Source organism: Halichoeres trimaculatus, unplaced genomic scaffold (assembly GCF_033239565.1).
Source record: "Halichoeres trimaculatus isolate MK-OKI-2021-1 unplaced genomic scaffold, fHalTri1.1 fHalTri1_scaffold_13, whole genome shotgun sequence".
NCBI lineage: Eukaryota > Metazoa > Chordata > Actinopteri > Labriformes > Labridae > Halichoeres > Halichoeres trimaculatus.
Window position 1 is genome coordinate 3059726 of NW_027437191.1, and position 19283 is coordinate 3079008.

At 37.9% G+C, this 19283-nt stretch overlaps 1 protein-coding gene across 1 annotated transcript in view; it reads left to right on the plus strand.

Moving 5' to 3' along the window:
- The window catches only part of LOC141802257 (uncharacterized), a 28652-nt gene extending 9738 nt beyond the window's left edge, over positions 1-18914 (plus strand). Inside the window, exons 3-5 of the mRNA XM_074685785.1 lie at positions 558-698; positions 11410-11683; positions 15975-18914. Coding sequence (XP_074541886.1) covers positions 558-698; positions 11410-11683; positions 15975-17029 — 1470 coding nt within the window. The 3' untranslated portion in view covers positions 17030-18914. The remainder of the gene's footprint in view (positions 1-557; positions 699-11409; positions 11684-15974) is intronic.
- The last annotated feature ends 369 nt before the right edge of the window (positions 18915-19283 follow it).

Genomic DNA, 19283 nt, shown 5'->3' on the forward strand with positions numbered 1-19283 from the left:
TTCAATTCTTCTCAAATCAACATTTTGCATCAGTCCAACTTAAAGTTTTCAGTTGTTTCAACTCAATAATCTGCAAAACCCGAAAGGAAAAACCATGGGTGAGGAGGCAACACTGTGGATATGAGACCCTGATGCACATTAAGATACCACGCAGGGCCAGTGTGTCTGTGCTCCATGGCATGGCCCAGCTAGCTGTCTATGGGCCACTGCGCTGGCTGGCTGTGTGTGCTCAACAGCATAGGCTGCTTGTCTTGACTACCTGGCTGTGCTCCATGACATAGGCTGCTTGTCTTGGCTGCCTGGCTGCCTGGCTGCCTGGTTGTGCTCCACAGCATAGGCTGCTTGTCCTGTTTTACGGTAATTCCTTGGGCCTGGCAACCGTGAATTAACAGTAAAGTGTTGTTGTTTTAATGTAAACTACTGTGAAACAATTACAGTAAACTACTGTGTATTACTTAAGGTAAATTGCTGTGAAAATATTTGCAGCAACTTGCTGTGAAAGTAATGCAATTATTAACCAGTAACTTACTGTAATTTTATGGTGAAATTTTTTACAGTGTAGGGTTGCTATGCGTCTACAGCAACAGAGGGCGCCAGCTTTCTGTGAAGCCATTGACCTCACTGTGGCTGTGGTGCCCTGTCAATCACAGCAGAGACGCAGTGACAGGAGCTATGGACAGGAGATGAGACATGAAGAGGTGCGGTTCTTTTACAGAGCAAAGTAGACCAAACTTAAGAAATTGAGTTACGGAGTGTAATGTCCGAAGATTACCAACCAAAATAGTATCTCAAAAATGTGAACTGTAAAAGAAAAGTTTATAGTGGTCCCCAAAGAGACCATTTCCAAGAGACTGACAGGAAGGTGTGAGTTCATTTAAAAACGCAAGGAAGGCATGACCATTACCAGCACTTTCAGTAGAATTACATTTGAAACACTAACCACGTATACATGGACCCTAATATTCCGCTTGCATTCGGTTTATTTGCCCAAATGAAAATAATTTAACCTTTGTATACACCTCATTCCAAAAGAAAAGTGCGAATCCATATGGACATTTAATCGGTTTCACAGGGGTGGAATATTCCTTTCCCCAAACCAATTGAGGTATCATTTTTTAGTTTGAATGTATTTATTAGATTTTCCTTTATATACATAGATACACACACAGCATGAAAACATCCAGAAACCCTGGAACATCTAGAGACACCAATGTTTCGCACACATTGTAAAATCATTAAAAAATATATATATATATATGTATATATATATATATATATATATATATATATATATATATATATATGTATATATATATATATATATATATATATATATATATATATATATATATGTATATATATATATATATATATATATATATATATATATATATATATACACAACACATACATATACATATACATATATACACATACATACACATACACATTAAATAAAACAAACAAAATGAAATTGACTCAAAATTCTTGAGCGTTAATGACATTGAGCAAAATAAACACACATTTCAGGTAAAATAGCTACACAGACAATGGAAATCTGCTACATTAGGCCGACAAATAGGTGAGCTAACAGTAAATCAGTAATAAATTGAGAAACTAAAGAGAAAAAAAAAAAAAAAACATTTCACGGGACCATTCTAATTATTCAATCGACAGGGAGCTTCTCAACATATCATAGGAAAGGCTGCCAGAGGTTTTTGAACTTTCTTTCTGAGCCCTGAGTTATAAATCTTAATTGTTCCACTCTGAGATGAGCCATCATATCCATCACCCATCGCTTATGAGAAGGGGGTGTCGACTTTTTCCATTTGAGCAGGATAGTTCTCCGTGCCAGTAGTGTGGCGAAGGCCACTGCCGTGACATGGGTGGATGAAATCCTGCAGTCCAGTGGTACTACCCCAAACAAGGCTGTGACAGGGTTCGGTTGAATTGTTATTTCCCAAACTGTAGTGATTGTGTCAAAAACCCTCTCCCAAAATTTTTTTAGCCTTGGGCAGCTCCAAAACATATGGCTAAGGGTGCCTGGGTCACCTTTACACCTCGGACAGTTTTCACAGGTTCCTGGAAACATTTTGGCAAGCATGCTATTTGACAGGTGGCCGATTGAGGTATCATGTATCCACTCAAACGGAAAGTTGTCGGGGTACGTTCTTTCAGCGCATGCTCAGATATGACGTAAGACGCAACTAGAGACGGTCCTCAACTTTAAAAATGTCGGTGAGCCGTCAGCACTGGACTGCTGTGGAAAGTTTGTTTTTGATCCAAACTTTGAAAGAAATGAACATATTTTCAAGACTGGACGGACGACAAACTCGCAATACGGAGTATTGCAACACCGTGATAAACAAACTGTCGTCCTCCAGCTTTGATAAATCTAGTGATGTTTACATTTTTCTGCGCATGCCCAATTGACTATTCTGTTTGATTACAGCGGCGCATGTAGACCAGAAATTGGAATATTCCTTTCCATGTATACTTTTGTTTTCGGAAAAGTCATTCGGAAAGATTCCATTCGGAAAGACAAAAAACTCCTCAAGTAACCGTGGCTACTGATGTTACCATTGTATTGAAAGAGAGAAAGAGAAATGTTGCTATGTTTCTCTCTACTGTTCCAGGACTGTTGCATGGACCCGGTTTCACATTATTTTCAGCAGAAAAAATACAAAAACATTTCTTATGTTCATGTCAATACAGCATATTGCCTTCGCTGTCCTGGGTAACCTGGACATTGGGATCTGAATTTTTCAACTTGAATTTTTGGATCTGATGTTTCAATAAGTGATTTTTTTTACCTGAATTTTTAAAAGATGATTTCCAGACAAATACATTTAGATTCTTTTCATGGCAAAATAATTCAAGGCATGAATACAGTGGTGCTTTTATTTCAGTATTTTTAATTCAGTGGCTGTTAAAATTCAAATAGCTTTGTCTCTCTTTTGCTTCTATATACATATGACTATAAAAAACAAAATCATGAAAATTTTTAAATTTTAAGTGTAAGGTGCAGTTTGAGGAACGTCACTGCATTTTGAGAGGAAAGTGTTTGCAAGGCTCAGCTATACTTAGGTCTTAAGGACTTCCTGTAAACTTGAGTGTATCTAATTAAAACTGTTTAAGTTGCAAATTTTAGGATCAATTACACTTTGACAAATAACATTAACTAAAGCTGAAGACTGCTTTACCTACTTTCACCTCTATAAATCAGCTCACTGGATACTGTTGGTCATGCTGAAAGGACTCTGCCAGGGGTCTGGTTGTACTTTGCCGATTATCCTTCTCCCTCTTCTCTTCTTGAGGTGTTTCCAGATTTCCTTATTTGTTTTCTGCAAAGCTGAAGCTCCAGTATTTTGTTCAGCTGCTGTAGAATAAAACCAAATGGTGCTCTTGTGGATCATTCTCACTACAACACTCACAGCGAGGAGTGTAAGTAGAGAAGAGAAACAGATAATTATTGATCTTATCATGCAAGTATTAATAAATACTCAAACTGCTCTTAAACATGCTTCTATGAGTTTTTCAAGTTACTTTTTCCATCCACCAGGCTGAGAAATTCCATCCAATCCAAATTGTTTGTTGACAGTCTGGTGTTACTTGGGTGCTTTCCACATTAGGAGGTGTCACATTGTGCAATGTTGTAAATGTTACACTAACACCTTGTGCACTGACAAATGTTCTGTGTTGTCTGAAGTAAAATTATAAACTGAGCTAAAATGTGTACAATTGTTAACCTTTTATTTTTTTAAATCATTAATCCTAATTAACACATTAATGTCCCAGCCTTACTGACAACACATGATTGTTTACTGACAGAGGACACAACTCAGCTGCTCTGAATGTGGTGTTGGATTTTCCCTTTAGCCGACTTAAGGAGCTTCACACAGCAGCCCACAGTTGGGCTGTTCAGATGGAGCAGGTTCTCTTTGTGGTATTACGTCTGTGTCATTGAAAGTTTGTGAAAAGTATATAAAACATCCAAATAAATTTGAATGGCTGAAAAACATAGATATTAATGTCTTCATTTGTAAGGCAGTTTAGCCTTCCCTTGCAGAGGTGGTTTAAGGAGTCAGGTTTTTAGAGTTCTCTCCATTGGTAGAGTCCTTCATGCACTAATGTGCAAAAACAACTGTTGAGAGAGAGACTGAGAAAGGAGGACAACAAAAAAGGAGCAGTAAAGATTTCAGGGGGGTGTTTTTTATAAATATACTTATATACTTATGACACTTGTGTACATGACAATTGTGTACATGAAATCTCATTAAAAAAACTGTATGGAACTTTTCATGAAATAAAATCGTTTTTTTACCAGATGTTAGAATAACACAATTTAGGTGGAACGTCCTTTTTACCTCCTCCCTTTTCATTTGCATATTTTTTTTTTTGTTTATTTCATTTCTTCTTCTTTTTTATTTCAGGGAGGAAAAAACTCAAACTTGAAAATTCAGCTAAATGAAGGAAATGATATAATGTGGTGGTTTGTTTACTGGACCAGAGCTACATGTTCAGCCTCACCTTCACATTTAAATTACCTATCTTTATTTGCAGCCATCTCGTGTTTTTATTCCTATTTATGCCGAAAAAGAAATGTGGGATATGAATAAAATCAGCTGCAATGATAATCTGTGGCTCGTGACTTTTTGGCATAAATTACGTCACCAGCGTTGAACTGTCGCGCTGTGAGTGACGTACGGGGCACCGACAGGTAAGACACGACTCTTTCTATTTTTACTTTTTTTACTTTTTTTACTCTTTTTTAAAAAAAACAACATTTTACTAACATATTCTGAATTTTAAAAAAGGTAAATAAATAAATACATAAAAAATCTCTTGACGAAGTCCATTTCAGGTGCCGATACTGTCTGACAACAACAACAGAAATATAACACTGTGGACACATTGTGAGAGTCCAATTAGATTAAGACCAAGACTAAGACATTGAGCGTTGTTCTTCTGAATGCATTGGAGTGATTTTGCCAACTGTTTCAGTTCATTTTTCCATTTATCAAAATAAAGTTTGATCTTTATGTATTTGCATCTGTGAATGAAATGATTTCCAAACAACATCAAGTTATTTACCAGAAATTCTACATTTTAATCCTTCAGAAATACTCCTGCTTTAATTGATGGGAGTGTTGAATGTTGCTAAACAACAACCTTAAGGCTGAGCAACTCTTGAAATGCAAACCAGAATAGAATAGAATAGAACTTTATTGGTCAATGTAACAAGTACAACAAAATTGCAAAAACTAGAACCTACTAAACCAGAAACCATGTACAATTTTACACTGAAAGAAAAGTTGCTCCACAGTTTCAATATCCCTCTCACAATATCCACACAAGTTGTTTTCAAAATAGAATTTCATTTGAACAAAGTGGTTAGACAAAGAAATAAACTTGTTCTTGTCTTCTTTTCTTCTTCATCTGCAAATTCTTGTAGACCATATTTTCTCTTAAGCTGAGTGGGATAAAAATGTGCTAAAGTATTTCTGGTGAACTTTTTTTGTAAACCATTTGCTACACAGGTAACACCTTCAATGGAGAGTGGTATCAATTCAAACAGCTCATATGAGTACATTAAAGTTTGTGAAATCATGGTTTTAATAGGAAGTGGGATGGCTTTTATTACTTTTTCACATGCTTTCATTGCATACTCTATTTGTTGGAAAATTTTCTGTGGTTTAGAAATTCACCTGTTTCATTCATTAGATGTGTAACGGCCCATATTTCCTTTTTAATCTGAGTTTCCAAACACAACGACTTAGAATAGAATAGAATAGAACTAAATTTGTCATTGCATCAAGTACAACAGAATTGACCAGGGATTAACCAAAACGTGTCACATAGTGTTAATACCTTCCTCTTCACTCTTTCTTTTTTTTTTTCTCTTAATGGATAGTATTTCTGCAACCAATATAAATATAAGTGGAACCCTGTCTAATGCCTCTTCTGACTGTGAATCTTGGACAGGTACCATGCTCCAAAGCTACATAACCGTTGATATCCTTGTATAAAATTTGAAATTAATCAGTTTGGACCAAATCCAAAGTTCTTCAAAGTTTCTACAATGAAAGGATGCTCCACTGAATCAAACACTTTCTAAAAACCCAGGAAAACAATAAACCCACTGTCTATGGATTAATGACTGTAATCTATCAAATCCAAGACTAGTCTTATGTTGCTGTGTATAGCTCTTCCACCCAGGAAACCAGATTGCATATCATCAGTTATTTGAGATATTTGATGTCTCTCGACAGCCACACTGTTCCAGTCCTGTGGAAGAAATCTACTATCATAAAAAATATCTACTCACACTTCAGCTGGCAAACAAGTTCAGTTATGGCTCTGTGGAAGAAACTGTTTTTGAGTCTGGAGGTGCAGGCTTTGAGTGCCCTATAGCGCCTCCCTGAGGGTAGCAGAGAGAACAGATGATGACTGCACTCAAAAAAATCAACATGGGTGTTTGTTCAACCAACATAAGTAAAACATGTAGCTTCTACTAGATTATTTCATGTTTAGTGGTTAAACATGATTAAATCATGTTGTTTTAGTATGATGTGTGAAATCGTTAAAACTACAACATCGCTTTACGTTAACTCAACATGATTGGTTCAAGTAGGAATCCCATCTGCACCACCTCTCCAGAGCAGGAGGTGGCAGTAATGTACAATAGGCCCTATTCATCAGAGAGCAAAGCCAGAGGATAACCTGGATAATGTGGGCATCATTTTGAAGGGTACAAGTTCCTGATGAGGTAACAATCCACTTGCTGTCACCAGGTGTTGTCTGGATATAACTTTGTAAACTTTTGTTTGTTTGATTGGTAAAAACTAATGAAGTAACTTTTGTTGTGACAGCTCATTGAAACCATGAGTGAGGAGCAAAGTCAACGCATATGAGACCCTACTGTACAGAGAGATGGTACTTGACGGGCGCGGACAAGCTGTCTTTGCTCCCCTAGGGCAGATATACAGTCTGTGCTTGACTGGTGAGGACCTACAGTTTGTGCTCATTGGGTGTAGCTTGGCTGTCTGTGTTTCACTGGCACAGACCTGCAGTCTGTGCTCTATGGGCGCTGACTGGTGTTGTTAGAGCTCGCTGGGTGTGGACCAGCTGTTTGTGCTTTTTAGGCGTGAACTGGCTGCTTGTCCTGGACTGCCATGGACCTGTGGTCTGTGCTAAACTGGCATAGACCAGGGACCTGTGCTCCACATGGCCCAGCCCATGTACCCAATGATTTTTATGGGATGCTTTGTTAATAAAACAAAATGTGTTGACATGCTGTGCTTTGTTGGCCAAGTTTACACTGAAGTGTTTTAAGATTTCACAGTCAGTCCATGCAGTGGTGCACAGACAGCCATGTTGCTTTTAAGCAAAGCAACGTACAACACAACTGAAAGTACAGCAAGGTCTTATATCCACTGTGTACCTTCCTCACTCATGGTTCAAACGTCTTACCTTAGTGGATATGTCGAAACAACCTTTCAAATCAAGTTGGACCAACACATTGCAATGACTTTTTTTTTTTTGAGTGACCCTTCCGAATTGACTGGTATGTGTTTGTCTGTGTAAGTTTGTGTGTGTGAGTGTATGTTTGTGCGTGTGTCTGCTCCCTCTTATCAGGCTGTCAGGTGGAGGACTGGTGTGTCTACTGGCCGGTCGTTGGGATGCCACCCATCAAGTGATGGGAAACTCATTAACAAAGTCTTTTATTCAGTTCAATAATCTAAAGGTCATCTAGCTTGTTGTACAGAGGCTGTAATATTCTAAAAAACACCAAAACATGTGATTAACTCCTTTATACATAAAGATTTATGACAAACTTAGGAGGACAGGGGATAAATTAATAAAGTGAATAAATGACAGAGCATATTTTGAATTTGAATTTATTAAGGATAACCCCTTGAGATGCAGCATCTCGTTTTCAAGGGGGTCCTAGAGCAATAAAGAAAGTGTAAAAGGAATGAGAACTGTGAATCAGGATTTAAATACAGTAGTTCTAATATTGGGGAATAACTGATCTTCACCGATGCATCAAATCAAGATGACAGTGAAGCTCTATTTAACAGATTTTTTATTGAGCATTCATATCCCATACATTCCAGATATACATTTATGTCTCTTTTTAGTCTTCATACAGTTGTACTTAAACATCTTAATAAATAATTAACTTCAAATGAAGAACACCGAACAGTTGTGCAAACAATTACAAAAATAATAGAAAAAAAAAAGGGAGCGGGAGAATAGATTAGAGAGGGATCTAGAGGGCTCAGTTGTAGAGGTATATACATATTAGAATATATCTTCCTGTATTTACACATATATATATACACATTCCCTTACTTATATACCTACACTAAAATTTGGATTCCTCTCACAATGAATAACATTGTCTTAAATTCCTGAGTCCCCAAGACACCCCCCACACACCCCAGTCTCCCACCTTCCTCCACCCTCCCTACCCATCCCATACCCTATGTGCTTTCACTTTAAGTTTTATATTTGTATACTGAGGTACTGAGGTATGTATTGATCTGGCTCCTTAATGGTAAGATATGATATCAGGGGCATCCAGATCTTGTTAAATTGTGATATTTTGTCTATTAGAGAGTATCTTATTCTTTCCAAGTGGAGTGTTCTGGTTCGGTCGTTTAGCCACATCCTGACCGTAGGGGCCTTAGCACTTTTCCATTGCAAAAGTACCAGCTTCTTAGCCGTTATAAGACTGTAAGAGAGAAAAACTTGTTGTGTGTTGTTAAGTTTCTTAGATTCTTCAGATATACCAAAAATAATATGGGAAGGATCCGGCTCAATCTGAACACCCAAAACTCCAGACAAGGTGTCGTGAACATCAGACCAAAAATGTTGTATTCTTGGACATAACACAAAACTATGGAGGAGATTTGAAACTGGGGCATGACATTTGTCACAAAATGGCAATATATCTGGGTATATAGCATGCAATTTCTCTTTAGCGTAGTGGGGCCTATGTAAAATTTTAAACTGAATAAGACAGTGTCTTGCATTATTAGAAGAGGTGTGTATATTTTCAAGTCTTTTTATCCACTGGTCGTCTGGGATTGTTATGCCAAGTTCCTCTTCCCATTTAGATTTGAAAACATCAGAAGAAGGGGAGCAAATAGATAATATAGTGTTGTAGATACGAGATAATAATTTAATAACTCATAGAGCACAAATTATTTTTCCCAAGTTTATATTTCATCTGCAATTGTGAAAAGGAAGCAAAGATGTAGTTTATATATAAATCACCGATACAATGTATACTGATTCCACTCCATGTAGAATAGATCCCATCCAAAATAGATGGGGCAAAAGTGGGGTTTTGTGGATCGGTAGGGCTAGAGATAAAGATTCAAGTTTAAGATTGGATTTGATTTGATTCCAAATATGCAGTGGACAGTGTATTATGGGATTTTTATTGTAAAGCACTTTACTAATTCCAGTTCTAGTTGGGGTAAGCAAGATGGAACATGCACTGTAAAAAATTTCACCGTAAAATTACAGTAAGTTACTGGTTAATAATTGCATTACTTTCACAGCAAGTTGCTGCAAATATTTTCACAGCAATTTACCGTAAGTAATACACAGTAGTTTACTGTAATTGTTTCACAGTAGTTTACATTAAAACAACAACACTTTACTGTTAATTCACGGTTGCCAGGCCCAAGGAATTACCGTAAAACAGGACAAGCAGCCTATGCTGTGGAGCACAACCAGGCAGCCAATGTCACTGGGCACAGCCAGGCAGCCAAGACAAGCAGCCTACGCTGTGGAGCACAGCCAGGCAGCCAATGTCACTGGGCACAGCCAGGCAGTCAAGACAAGCAGTCTATGCTGTTGAGCACACACAGCCAGCCAGCGCAGTGGCCCATAGACAGCTAGCTGGTCCATGCCATGGAGCACAGACACACTGGCCCTGTGTGGTATCTTAATGTGCATCAGGGTCTCATATCCACAGTGTTGCCTCCTCACCCATGGTTTTCCTTTTGGGTTTTGCAGATTATTGAGTTGAAACAACTGAAAACTTTAAGTTGGATTGATGCAAAATGTTGATTTGAGAAGAATTAAAATATTTGGTTTATTTGACCTATTAAGTTGTGTTAAAGGAACTAATTTATTTCATTTCAAAGAACTTAATTTATTTAGGTGTGTCCAATTGAAGTTATTCATTTAAGTTGGTCCAACTACTTCTTTTTATTAGTTGTACTAACGCAGAATTTCAAGTTGACATGATCCACAAAAATACATTGGAAACCTTAATCTAAAAATTTTGAGTTGGATTGATTAAAAAAATTACATCACCTCAACTGACTAGAGATTCCCTTTTCACAGTGTAAGCCGACATACAGTCTTTGTTTCTAACGTGATCTAAAAAAGATTTTGTACTCCTATTATTGACAAAGGAACAGTTTACATCTGTGCTGGGAGCTGGCCCACACGGTGACGCGCTTCATGACCTCTGATGCGCGCCCCGATGGTCAGTCTGTTCTCCTGGTTGCTGAGGTAACAGAGGCTCTGACCGTCTCCGCTTCTGGCTCTTTCCAGCACACTTTTTCCGCGCTGGCATGGATCATCCAGACCAAGCAGTCACTGCGCCTCGGCCGCAATAAAAAAAGCGTCAGAAAAGCAAATAAAAAAGCGTCAGAGAAAAGAGGAATTAATATGGTGAACTTCACACTAGTTCAAAATGACAATATGTAGATAAAGCAAAGGTGGAAAACAAGGGTACAATAACTTGACAGAATATGTTAAACTTACTTTGGTGGCATCAACCTTCAAAATGTTGAAAATCTGCTGCACGTCCCACAATTCAGTTCATGGAATTTGCTGTGTTTTTGCAGTGGATAGTCTTAATACAGCATTTCATGGTGAAATAATGCAATAAAATGCTGTAAAATCCTGGTAATAGTTGAAACAGCATATATCACAGCAGTTGACTGTAGTACTACTGTTGTTATTGTAAATTTTAAAATTACAGTCTTATATTGTAATTATTACAGTTAAGTCCTGTAAAGTTGTAATACAGCAATTTACTGTGAGAAAATACAGTGAAACATTGTGAAATCCTGGTTATTTTTTACAGTGTAGGTTACAGAAGATGACAGAGAAACTCAAGTTAAGACCTGATCTCACCTGAAAACTGGAGGAGGACACTACAATCAACTGGTTGTTAAAAAAAAACGCAGAAACATGAAAACTTTCTATCTGTTTCCACATTTCTTTGTTGCTCTGCAATGAAGTCTAAGCAAAGGCTGGATTTCTACAAGATGTCATAAATAGGGGCACTTAAAGTGAAGAAAGTGAATTAATTATCCAGCAGGTGGCGGTAATGCAACGACCGCGGATGCCAACTTCCTTTAAATCCCATCGAAGAAGAGGAAGTTTACCTTTTTTGACTCTCCGTCAGGAAACTCAGATGATCTCCTCAGAGGTATACGACATCTTTTTTCTCCTGCTTCGACTCTCGGATGTTTGGAGATGTCCAGGTTTAAAGATCTTGAAGACTTGTTCGAGCGGCGGCTGCTCGCTGCGATTACGCGAGACCTGGATGAACAAAGAACAACACGTGGATACGACGAGGAGTTCCAGCGCCAAAAAGAAATACTGGATGTGATTTTAATCCCTGAGATTAAACTGCAAAGAACAGGTTGGTTTCTGGAAATGTGTGTGATCATGTTCCAGGGAATCGATCCAGCAGACGAATGCTCTGATCTAATGAGATTTAGTTCATGTAAACAGCCACATTAGTATAGAATAGAATAAAAGATACTTTATTTATCCCCGGGGGGAAATTCAGGAGTCACAGCAGCATTTAAGAAAACAAAAGTCAGAAAGTGCACAGAAAGTGCAAAAAGGTCCACAAGAAAATAGATGCTGACATCCCGTCCACCACTCTCCAGCCCAGCCAGTCTCCACCTCCACAGGGTCCAGGACTGAGCCTCCCCAGCAGTCTGTTCAGTCTCTGTCTCCTGGATCCTGTCTGCCCACAGCAGGTGAAGCTCTTCCAATGTGTTGTTGGTGTCTGATGTTAGCTCTGTTAGCCATATCTGTGAATAGCATGATGCTACTCTGCCCTCTGGTATTCCCTCTGTTGCTGGGTTAGCACAGCTAGCTCGTCCATCTTATTGGAGATAGATCTTACATTCCCAATAACGATGAATGGAGGGACAGGTCCATGTCGTCACTTCTTAGCTCACACCTGAGAACCAGCACGTCATCCTCACCTCACATCAGGTCTTACACCAGTTAGCATTGACATGCTACAAGCTGCTAATAGCTGAGTTCACATGTAAACAATGCAGCCATGGTTACATGTAGGATCTCAAGTCAAACACAGGAGACAAGTAGTAAAATATCACTGAAGCCACAAAAAATGAGAAGTGTTTTGACGTCAATAAATTAAAAAATGAGAACACCATTGAAACCCCAAGTTGACGAATCCACATTTAAGCGACAGCCCCCTGAGAATGGTATCAAGACATTTTTTGAGGACCTTTTATCAACACACTAAGGGCTGTAAAAGTTTTGGGAGGATTTTCTGGACACATGAGAGGTGATTTGATGTCAATAAATTGAAAAATGAGAACACTGTTGAAATTTTTACCTTGTGAAAAAGTTATTGATGATGTTGATTTGCATATTTACTTTTATTTAGCTTTTTATTGGTGTGAAATGTTAAGGGTTGTCACTATATATATATAGATATCATACATTTTATTTCGGGGATGAATAAAGTATTTTTATCTTATCTTATATATAATAGAAGTGGATTCAGACGTCTAAAAATCAACTCGTTATTGAATATTGATATGAGCAGTATTGCACTTTTACGATGGTCCCTACTCCGCCCATAGTCACTGGCGCGTCTGACAAACATCCACATCTTTACAACCCCCGCTGCATCCCCATTACGGGTTAGTTAAAGCTTATCAAAACTGTGAAACGTCTGCCTCAATCTGTCCTCCAACATATCCCCAAACCGTGAGGAATCGATGCTTTGGGTCGGAGCTATGGCAGGTAATGGATGTGAAAAAAGGTAAATGTTAAATATGAAACGGTTGTCTTTTCTCTGTGTGTAGTGATGTGTCGAGGGCACTTAATAATGTGACTTGTCTTTATTATCCCTTAAACAAGTGAACATTGGATTTGATGGGTTTTTTTAATTTCTCTTTAGCTGCAAATCCTCAAAACAGAGCATTTAAAAGCTAGAGCATGTAACTAGCAATTCTTAAACTGAGAAGAGTTCAAATATTACATTGAAAAGAAAAATTAAGACAAAATCAAACTATTGTCTCAAAAGACAACTATTTGTAACAAAGGACACAAGTTTTTGTACGTGTTTTCCCTCTTTGTAGCTGCTGATCTTCAAAACATACTGTTTTAGTCATGTAGAAATCTACATGATTGATGATGTGCTTAGCACTTCTGAAGTTCTAAATATGGCAAAAGAAACATTGAAACTTAAGATAAAGAGGCTTTTTGGGTGGTGTCAGGCTTCTGTTTTTTCCAGGGCTCCAAAGGCAGATGGTTAACCCTTGTTAATGTCAAATGAATAACGCAGGCATTGTGATACAAAACAAATTCTTAAGATTTCTGGGGGGTATTGCACAAAATGAGGATAAGGGATTAAGCTGGCAAACATTGGTTATCCTGGATGAAGTTAGCCTCAAGTTGAACAAAAGCTGGCCAACTTTATCCCAGACTAGTTACCATGGTGATTTATTCTCTGCAGCTAGCCTGCTCCTGACCAGGCTAACTACCAGGATAAGATTAATCCTGCGCTGGCTCTGCTCTCTGTAATGTAAGAAATGAGCATGGTTTACAGCATTTCCATGATTTTTCTACACATTACATCATTTAATCATCCTGCACCCAAATCTTACAACTGTTGTCATTGCATTCGCTGGTTGACTTCAGTATTGTTTGTTTGCACAGATTATATGAAGACAAAAATAACTTTTAACACAGACGGTTGAGAATCCTTTCTTTATTAATACAAGTCCTACAATAAAAGGTTTAAAATTGTTATAAAGAAAATGGAAAAAACAGGCCTAACTGAAATTTGTACTAAACCAAACTGATGTAGGGGCCTAAAAAATAAATAAATGAAAAATAAAAAACAACCCTAAACCTACAGAATGAGAAAGAGGAGAAACAAAGGAAAAATAAATATATCACACCACTGAAATGACCTACAATACAACAGACAGAATATAATTTTGTCTTAACTGTCTCCTGAAAATAGGAAAATCGTCCTGTTTTAGTACTCCACCTTTAGGAGTGAAAGGGTCCCACATCATTCTGACTCCACCTTTTAACTTAAACAATCTTTCTATTCATTCATTCAGTCTCTTTGTCAGCCCTACTGTTATATTGCAATACTAATAAAGACAGCTTGTCAAATCGCTGTCAGAGGTTTAATTTATATGTATATCAGTATCTGTCACAGTCCCCCCTGGAGTGCAGCTCCTCTGCTGGGGTCAGGTCCTGGCTTGTTGGGCCACCCCCTCTGCTGGTTTGATGTGTTTTTTTTTTTCACGGCTAAAATTGTACAGAAATTCATTCTCAGCCGACAACAAATGTATCACTTCATTTGATAACTGATCTTTGGGCTACGCATGAGTAACTTACCAGACTGCAGAATATTTTTATATTTGGTTTTCATGACAGATGAGGGATGAAACAGACCACTACATAAGAACAATTGATTCAAGAGATAACACGGACACAGAGTTGAAATTTTCTTGAACTTAATTATACTTCAAATAACCTGAGTAACATGCACTTCTATGGGCCACATTAAAGAAAAACACAAGTATTGATCAGCGGACTTGAAAAGTCATCAACTTTGCATCCTAAAACTGTAATTATGACAGTGTATGGAGTACAGTTTTTTAATTTTACATGTTTTCGCTACTTATGCATTAAGCTGGTCCGTTATTAACTGCCAGGCTTTTTCCCTCTCCTTTTTTTTTTTAACCACACTGGTGTTGCCTCTCTTGTGGATTATAGGTTTTACTTCTTCATATAGTTGAAGAAGTACGCTGTTCGTCCCGTGTGAAGAAAGATGCACTTGTTCCATTTTCAATCTGTGATTCTGTGATCGATCTCGGGGTCTTTTTAAGAAGGCTGTGAACGCGCACTTATCCAAATGATCCACACCTGGCTTGACTAAGCCGCGTCTTTTCATCCTGGCTCGGCAAACGTGCAACCAATTAATCAGAGAAAGTGCCGACTAGGCTTATTGAAGCCGCGCCTGCTCATTTATCCTGGATGTATTTATCCTACTTTTGTGCAATACCACCCCAGATTCGTATAAACTGTGTCTTTGTTTTTGTTTTGTTTTTTTTCGTAAGGTTTGTCCTTGGAGACAGCAAACTCAATAATCTGTTACCTTTGCGGCACAGGCCTTACCCTGATTGTTTTCTGGTGGGTGTCAGCACTTGATTCGCTCTGGGATTGTGAATGCTTTAGCAGGTTTTCTTCCAGGGAAACACTCAATGGGCTTGAGCTACCAAGATCCCAAATAATGAGCACTGAGTTGTACAGACTAACAGACTGCTGCACAGGAGGTGGGAGCTGTGTACATTGTGGCGTGCACCCTCCGCCGTGACACTCGGGCCATCGTTGAGCACGCAAAGCAGTTGGTCGGCGCTATCTCTGACCTTTGGGGGGATGGTCCGTAATTACATATGGCTGTCAAGTTGCATCAGCAATCTCCAAATTCAAATCAGCTTAACTCCACTTTCAGTTCTTCTCTGAGATCAATGTCTCAACAAGCAGAAGGCTCCTGTAATTATTTGTCCAGTATGTGAGATTGTCATTTCAGTTCAGCAGCAGTGCTGAATAAAAAGACCCTGAGTTTTTTTCTTTCAGATTTGCTTTTCCATCAGTAATGATCTAATATCACACTAATAATTGTTCACTGTGTCCTGCAGGTGTTCATCTACTAATAGAGAAGAAAGAGGAGCTTCCCCCTGAGCAGCAGGAGAGGAGCCCCTATCCAGACCAGGAGGATAACAAGCCCCCACTCATGAAAGAGGAACAGGAGGAACTGTGGATCGGAAAGGGGAGAGAGCAGCTTCAAGGACTGGAGGAGGCTGATACCAAGGTCCTGTTTCCTTCAGTCCATATGAAGAGTGAAAACGATGAAGAGAAACCTGAGTCTTCACTGCTCCATCAGAGACTAACTGACCATATGGAAACAGCAGCTGGTGGAGAGGACTGTTGGAGACCAGAACCAGAGAGGAGCTCAGATCCAGAGAGAAATTTACAACCAGAGATTGAGGTTAAGCTGGAAGCCTCCTCAGATACTGGATCAGGGTCTGATGATGAAGCAGATGACTGGAAAGACACCAGAGACTGTGTTAAAAGATTAAAATCAGCCAGAAACAAAAGCACAGAGACTGTGAAGTCACACAATTTTCCTGAGCCTGGTAAAAACTATCATTTGGTTTGTCTCACAGAGGAGAGACCCTACAGCTGTCCAGAGTGCGGGAAAGGATTTAATTATAAGGTAGATTTGGGAAGACACATGTTGATCCACACCAAAGAAAAACCTTACAGCTGCCCTGAATGTGGGAGAAGGTTTAACCAAAAAGGAAACCTGACTGCACATATGATTGTTCACTCCAAAGAAAAACCTTTCAGCTGCTCTGAGTGTGGGAAAAGCTTTAACAAAAAAGGGAATCTTGCTAAACACATGTTTGTCCACACTGAAGAAAAACCTTTCAGTTGCCCTGAATGTGGGAAAGTTTTTAAGTCCAAAGGAAATCTGACCAAACATTTGGTTGTCCACACCATAGAAAAACCATACAGCTGCCCTGAATGTGGGAAAGGATTTAACTTCAAGGGAAATCTGACTAAACATATGTATGTCCATGCCAATGAAAGACCATACAGATGCTTTGACTGTAGAAAAGGATTTAACCATGAAGATAGTCTGACAACTGATGGAGGGACTCAAGTAAAAATTGATTCTGATTCTGATTAGAGGCTTTGCAGTCATTTTATCACAAATAATCACATTTTAAGCTCATATGAATATTTGACAAGAAAAGCAGCAGTTTTCCTAAAAATGGATTTCAGTAGACAACTGAAATAATGAATATACATATACATATATGGAAGCAAAAAAGAGACATAACTATTTGAATTCCAACAGCTACTGAATTTTAAACACTGAAATAAAAACACCTCTGAATTTATGCTTTGAATTATTTTGCCATCAAAACCATGTATCTGAATTTATTTGTCCTAAATTAACTTTTCAAACATTCAGATCCCCCAAAAATTACTTAGTTAAAATTCAGATCCAAAAATTCAAGTTTCAAAACTCAATAACAAAAGATTCAGGTTGCTCTAATTCAAATTGTCAAATTCATTTCTAAATACAACTTGTCAAAATTCAGATCTGAAAAATTCAAGTTGAAAAATTCAGATCCCAACATCTGGGCTACCCAGGACAAGAAAGGCAATATACCGTATTGATAGGAATATGAGAAATGTTTTTTTTTCCATTGAAAATAATGTGGAAAAAGGGATCCCTACAATAGAGGTCTAACCATAGACACATGCTGATAGTTGTCTAGGGTTGCTATGTGTCTACAGCAACAGAGGGCGCCAGCTTTCTGTAAAGCCAGTGACCTCACTGCGTCACTGCTGTCAATCATAGCAGAGACGCAGTGACAGGAGCTATGGACAGGAGATGAGACATGGAGAGGTGCGGTTCTCTTCCAGAGCAAAGTAGACCAAACTAAAGAAATTGAGTTACGGAGTGTAATGTCCGAAGATTACCAACCAAAATAGTATCTCAAAAATGTGAACTGTAAAAGAAAGTTTTTAGTGGTCCCCAAAGAGACCATTTCCAGGAGACTGTCAGGAAGGTGTGAGTTCATTTAAAAATGCAAGGAAGGCATGCCCATTACCAGCGCTTTCAGTAGAATTACATTTGAAACACTGATGTTACCATTGTATTGAAAGAGAGAGACAGAGAAATGCTACTGTGTTACTCTCTACTGTTCCACTACTGTTGCATGGACCCGGTTTCACATTATTTTCAGCAGAAAAAAATCCAAAAACATTTCTTATATTCATGTCAATACAGCATATTGCCTCGCTGTCCTGTGTAACCTGGACATTGGAATCTGAATTTTTTAACTTGAATTTTTGGATCTGATGTTTCAATAAGTGATTTTATTTTTTTTACCAGATTTTTTAAAAGATGATTTCCAGACAAATACAGTGGTGTTTTTATTTCAGTTAAAATTCAAATAGCTATGTCTCTCTTTTGCTTATATATATATACGACTGAAAAAACAAAATCATGTTGATTTTCAACGTAAAAACTTTAAAATTTTAAGTGTAAGGTGCAGTTTGAGGAACGTCACTGTATTTCGAGAGGAAAGTGTTTGCAAGGCTCAGCTATACTTAGGTCTTAAGGACTTCCTGTAAACTTGAGTGTATTTAATTAAAACTGTTTAAGATGCAATTTTTTTTTCCCCAAATATCTTTATTAGTGGTGGGACTTGATTAAAAAAATTAATCAAATTAATTAATCCATTTGTAGTTAATTAATCGTAATTAATCACATTTTAATCACATCAATATTCAACATCAGAAGCAACACTTTTCAAGCTAAACAGATTTTGGTAGAAGACTAAATCAGTGAATATTCTCATACACAAGTTTAAACAACAAAATCCTGTTTATTTTGGTTAGAAGATGTTTTTTTTTTGTGGACACTACTTTCAAGTACATTCATCAGCCATTATGTGGTAAATAGTGCTGTCAGGATATTAAAAAATAATCAAATTATTTACAGGATTTGTTATTAATTGATCTAATTAATCACATTTTAATCTTATATCTGCTTAAGGTCCCCACATAAAGAATTTGAACTGTAGGGCATTACAAAATTATAGTGCATGACTAATCAAATGAATACACGAAAAAGTGAAGATTTGTAAATTCTTTTTTTTTTTTCAACTGGTCAATATTAATCAAAATGTCTGTGTTCCCTGCCATTGACATTCGATTACCGTTTACTGCCTCTATAGAATTAAATTATATTTTTCAGCAGAGAGAGGCAGGGTCTGGTGGAGCTTGTCAATCAAAATCCTGCTCATAAACTACTGTGGGTGACAGTGGTGCACTCTTTGGATGAGAGCTCAGCATGGATATTAGGAGAAATGTGAGATGACAGAGACACAGAGAGACGCTGCAAGTCAGGAAAGTTCAGGCTGCTC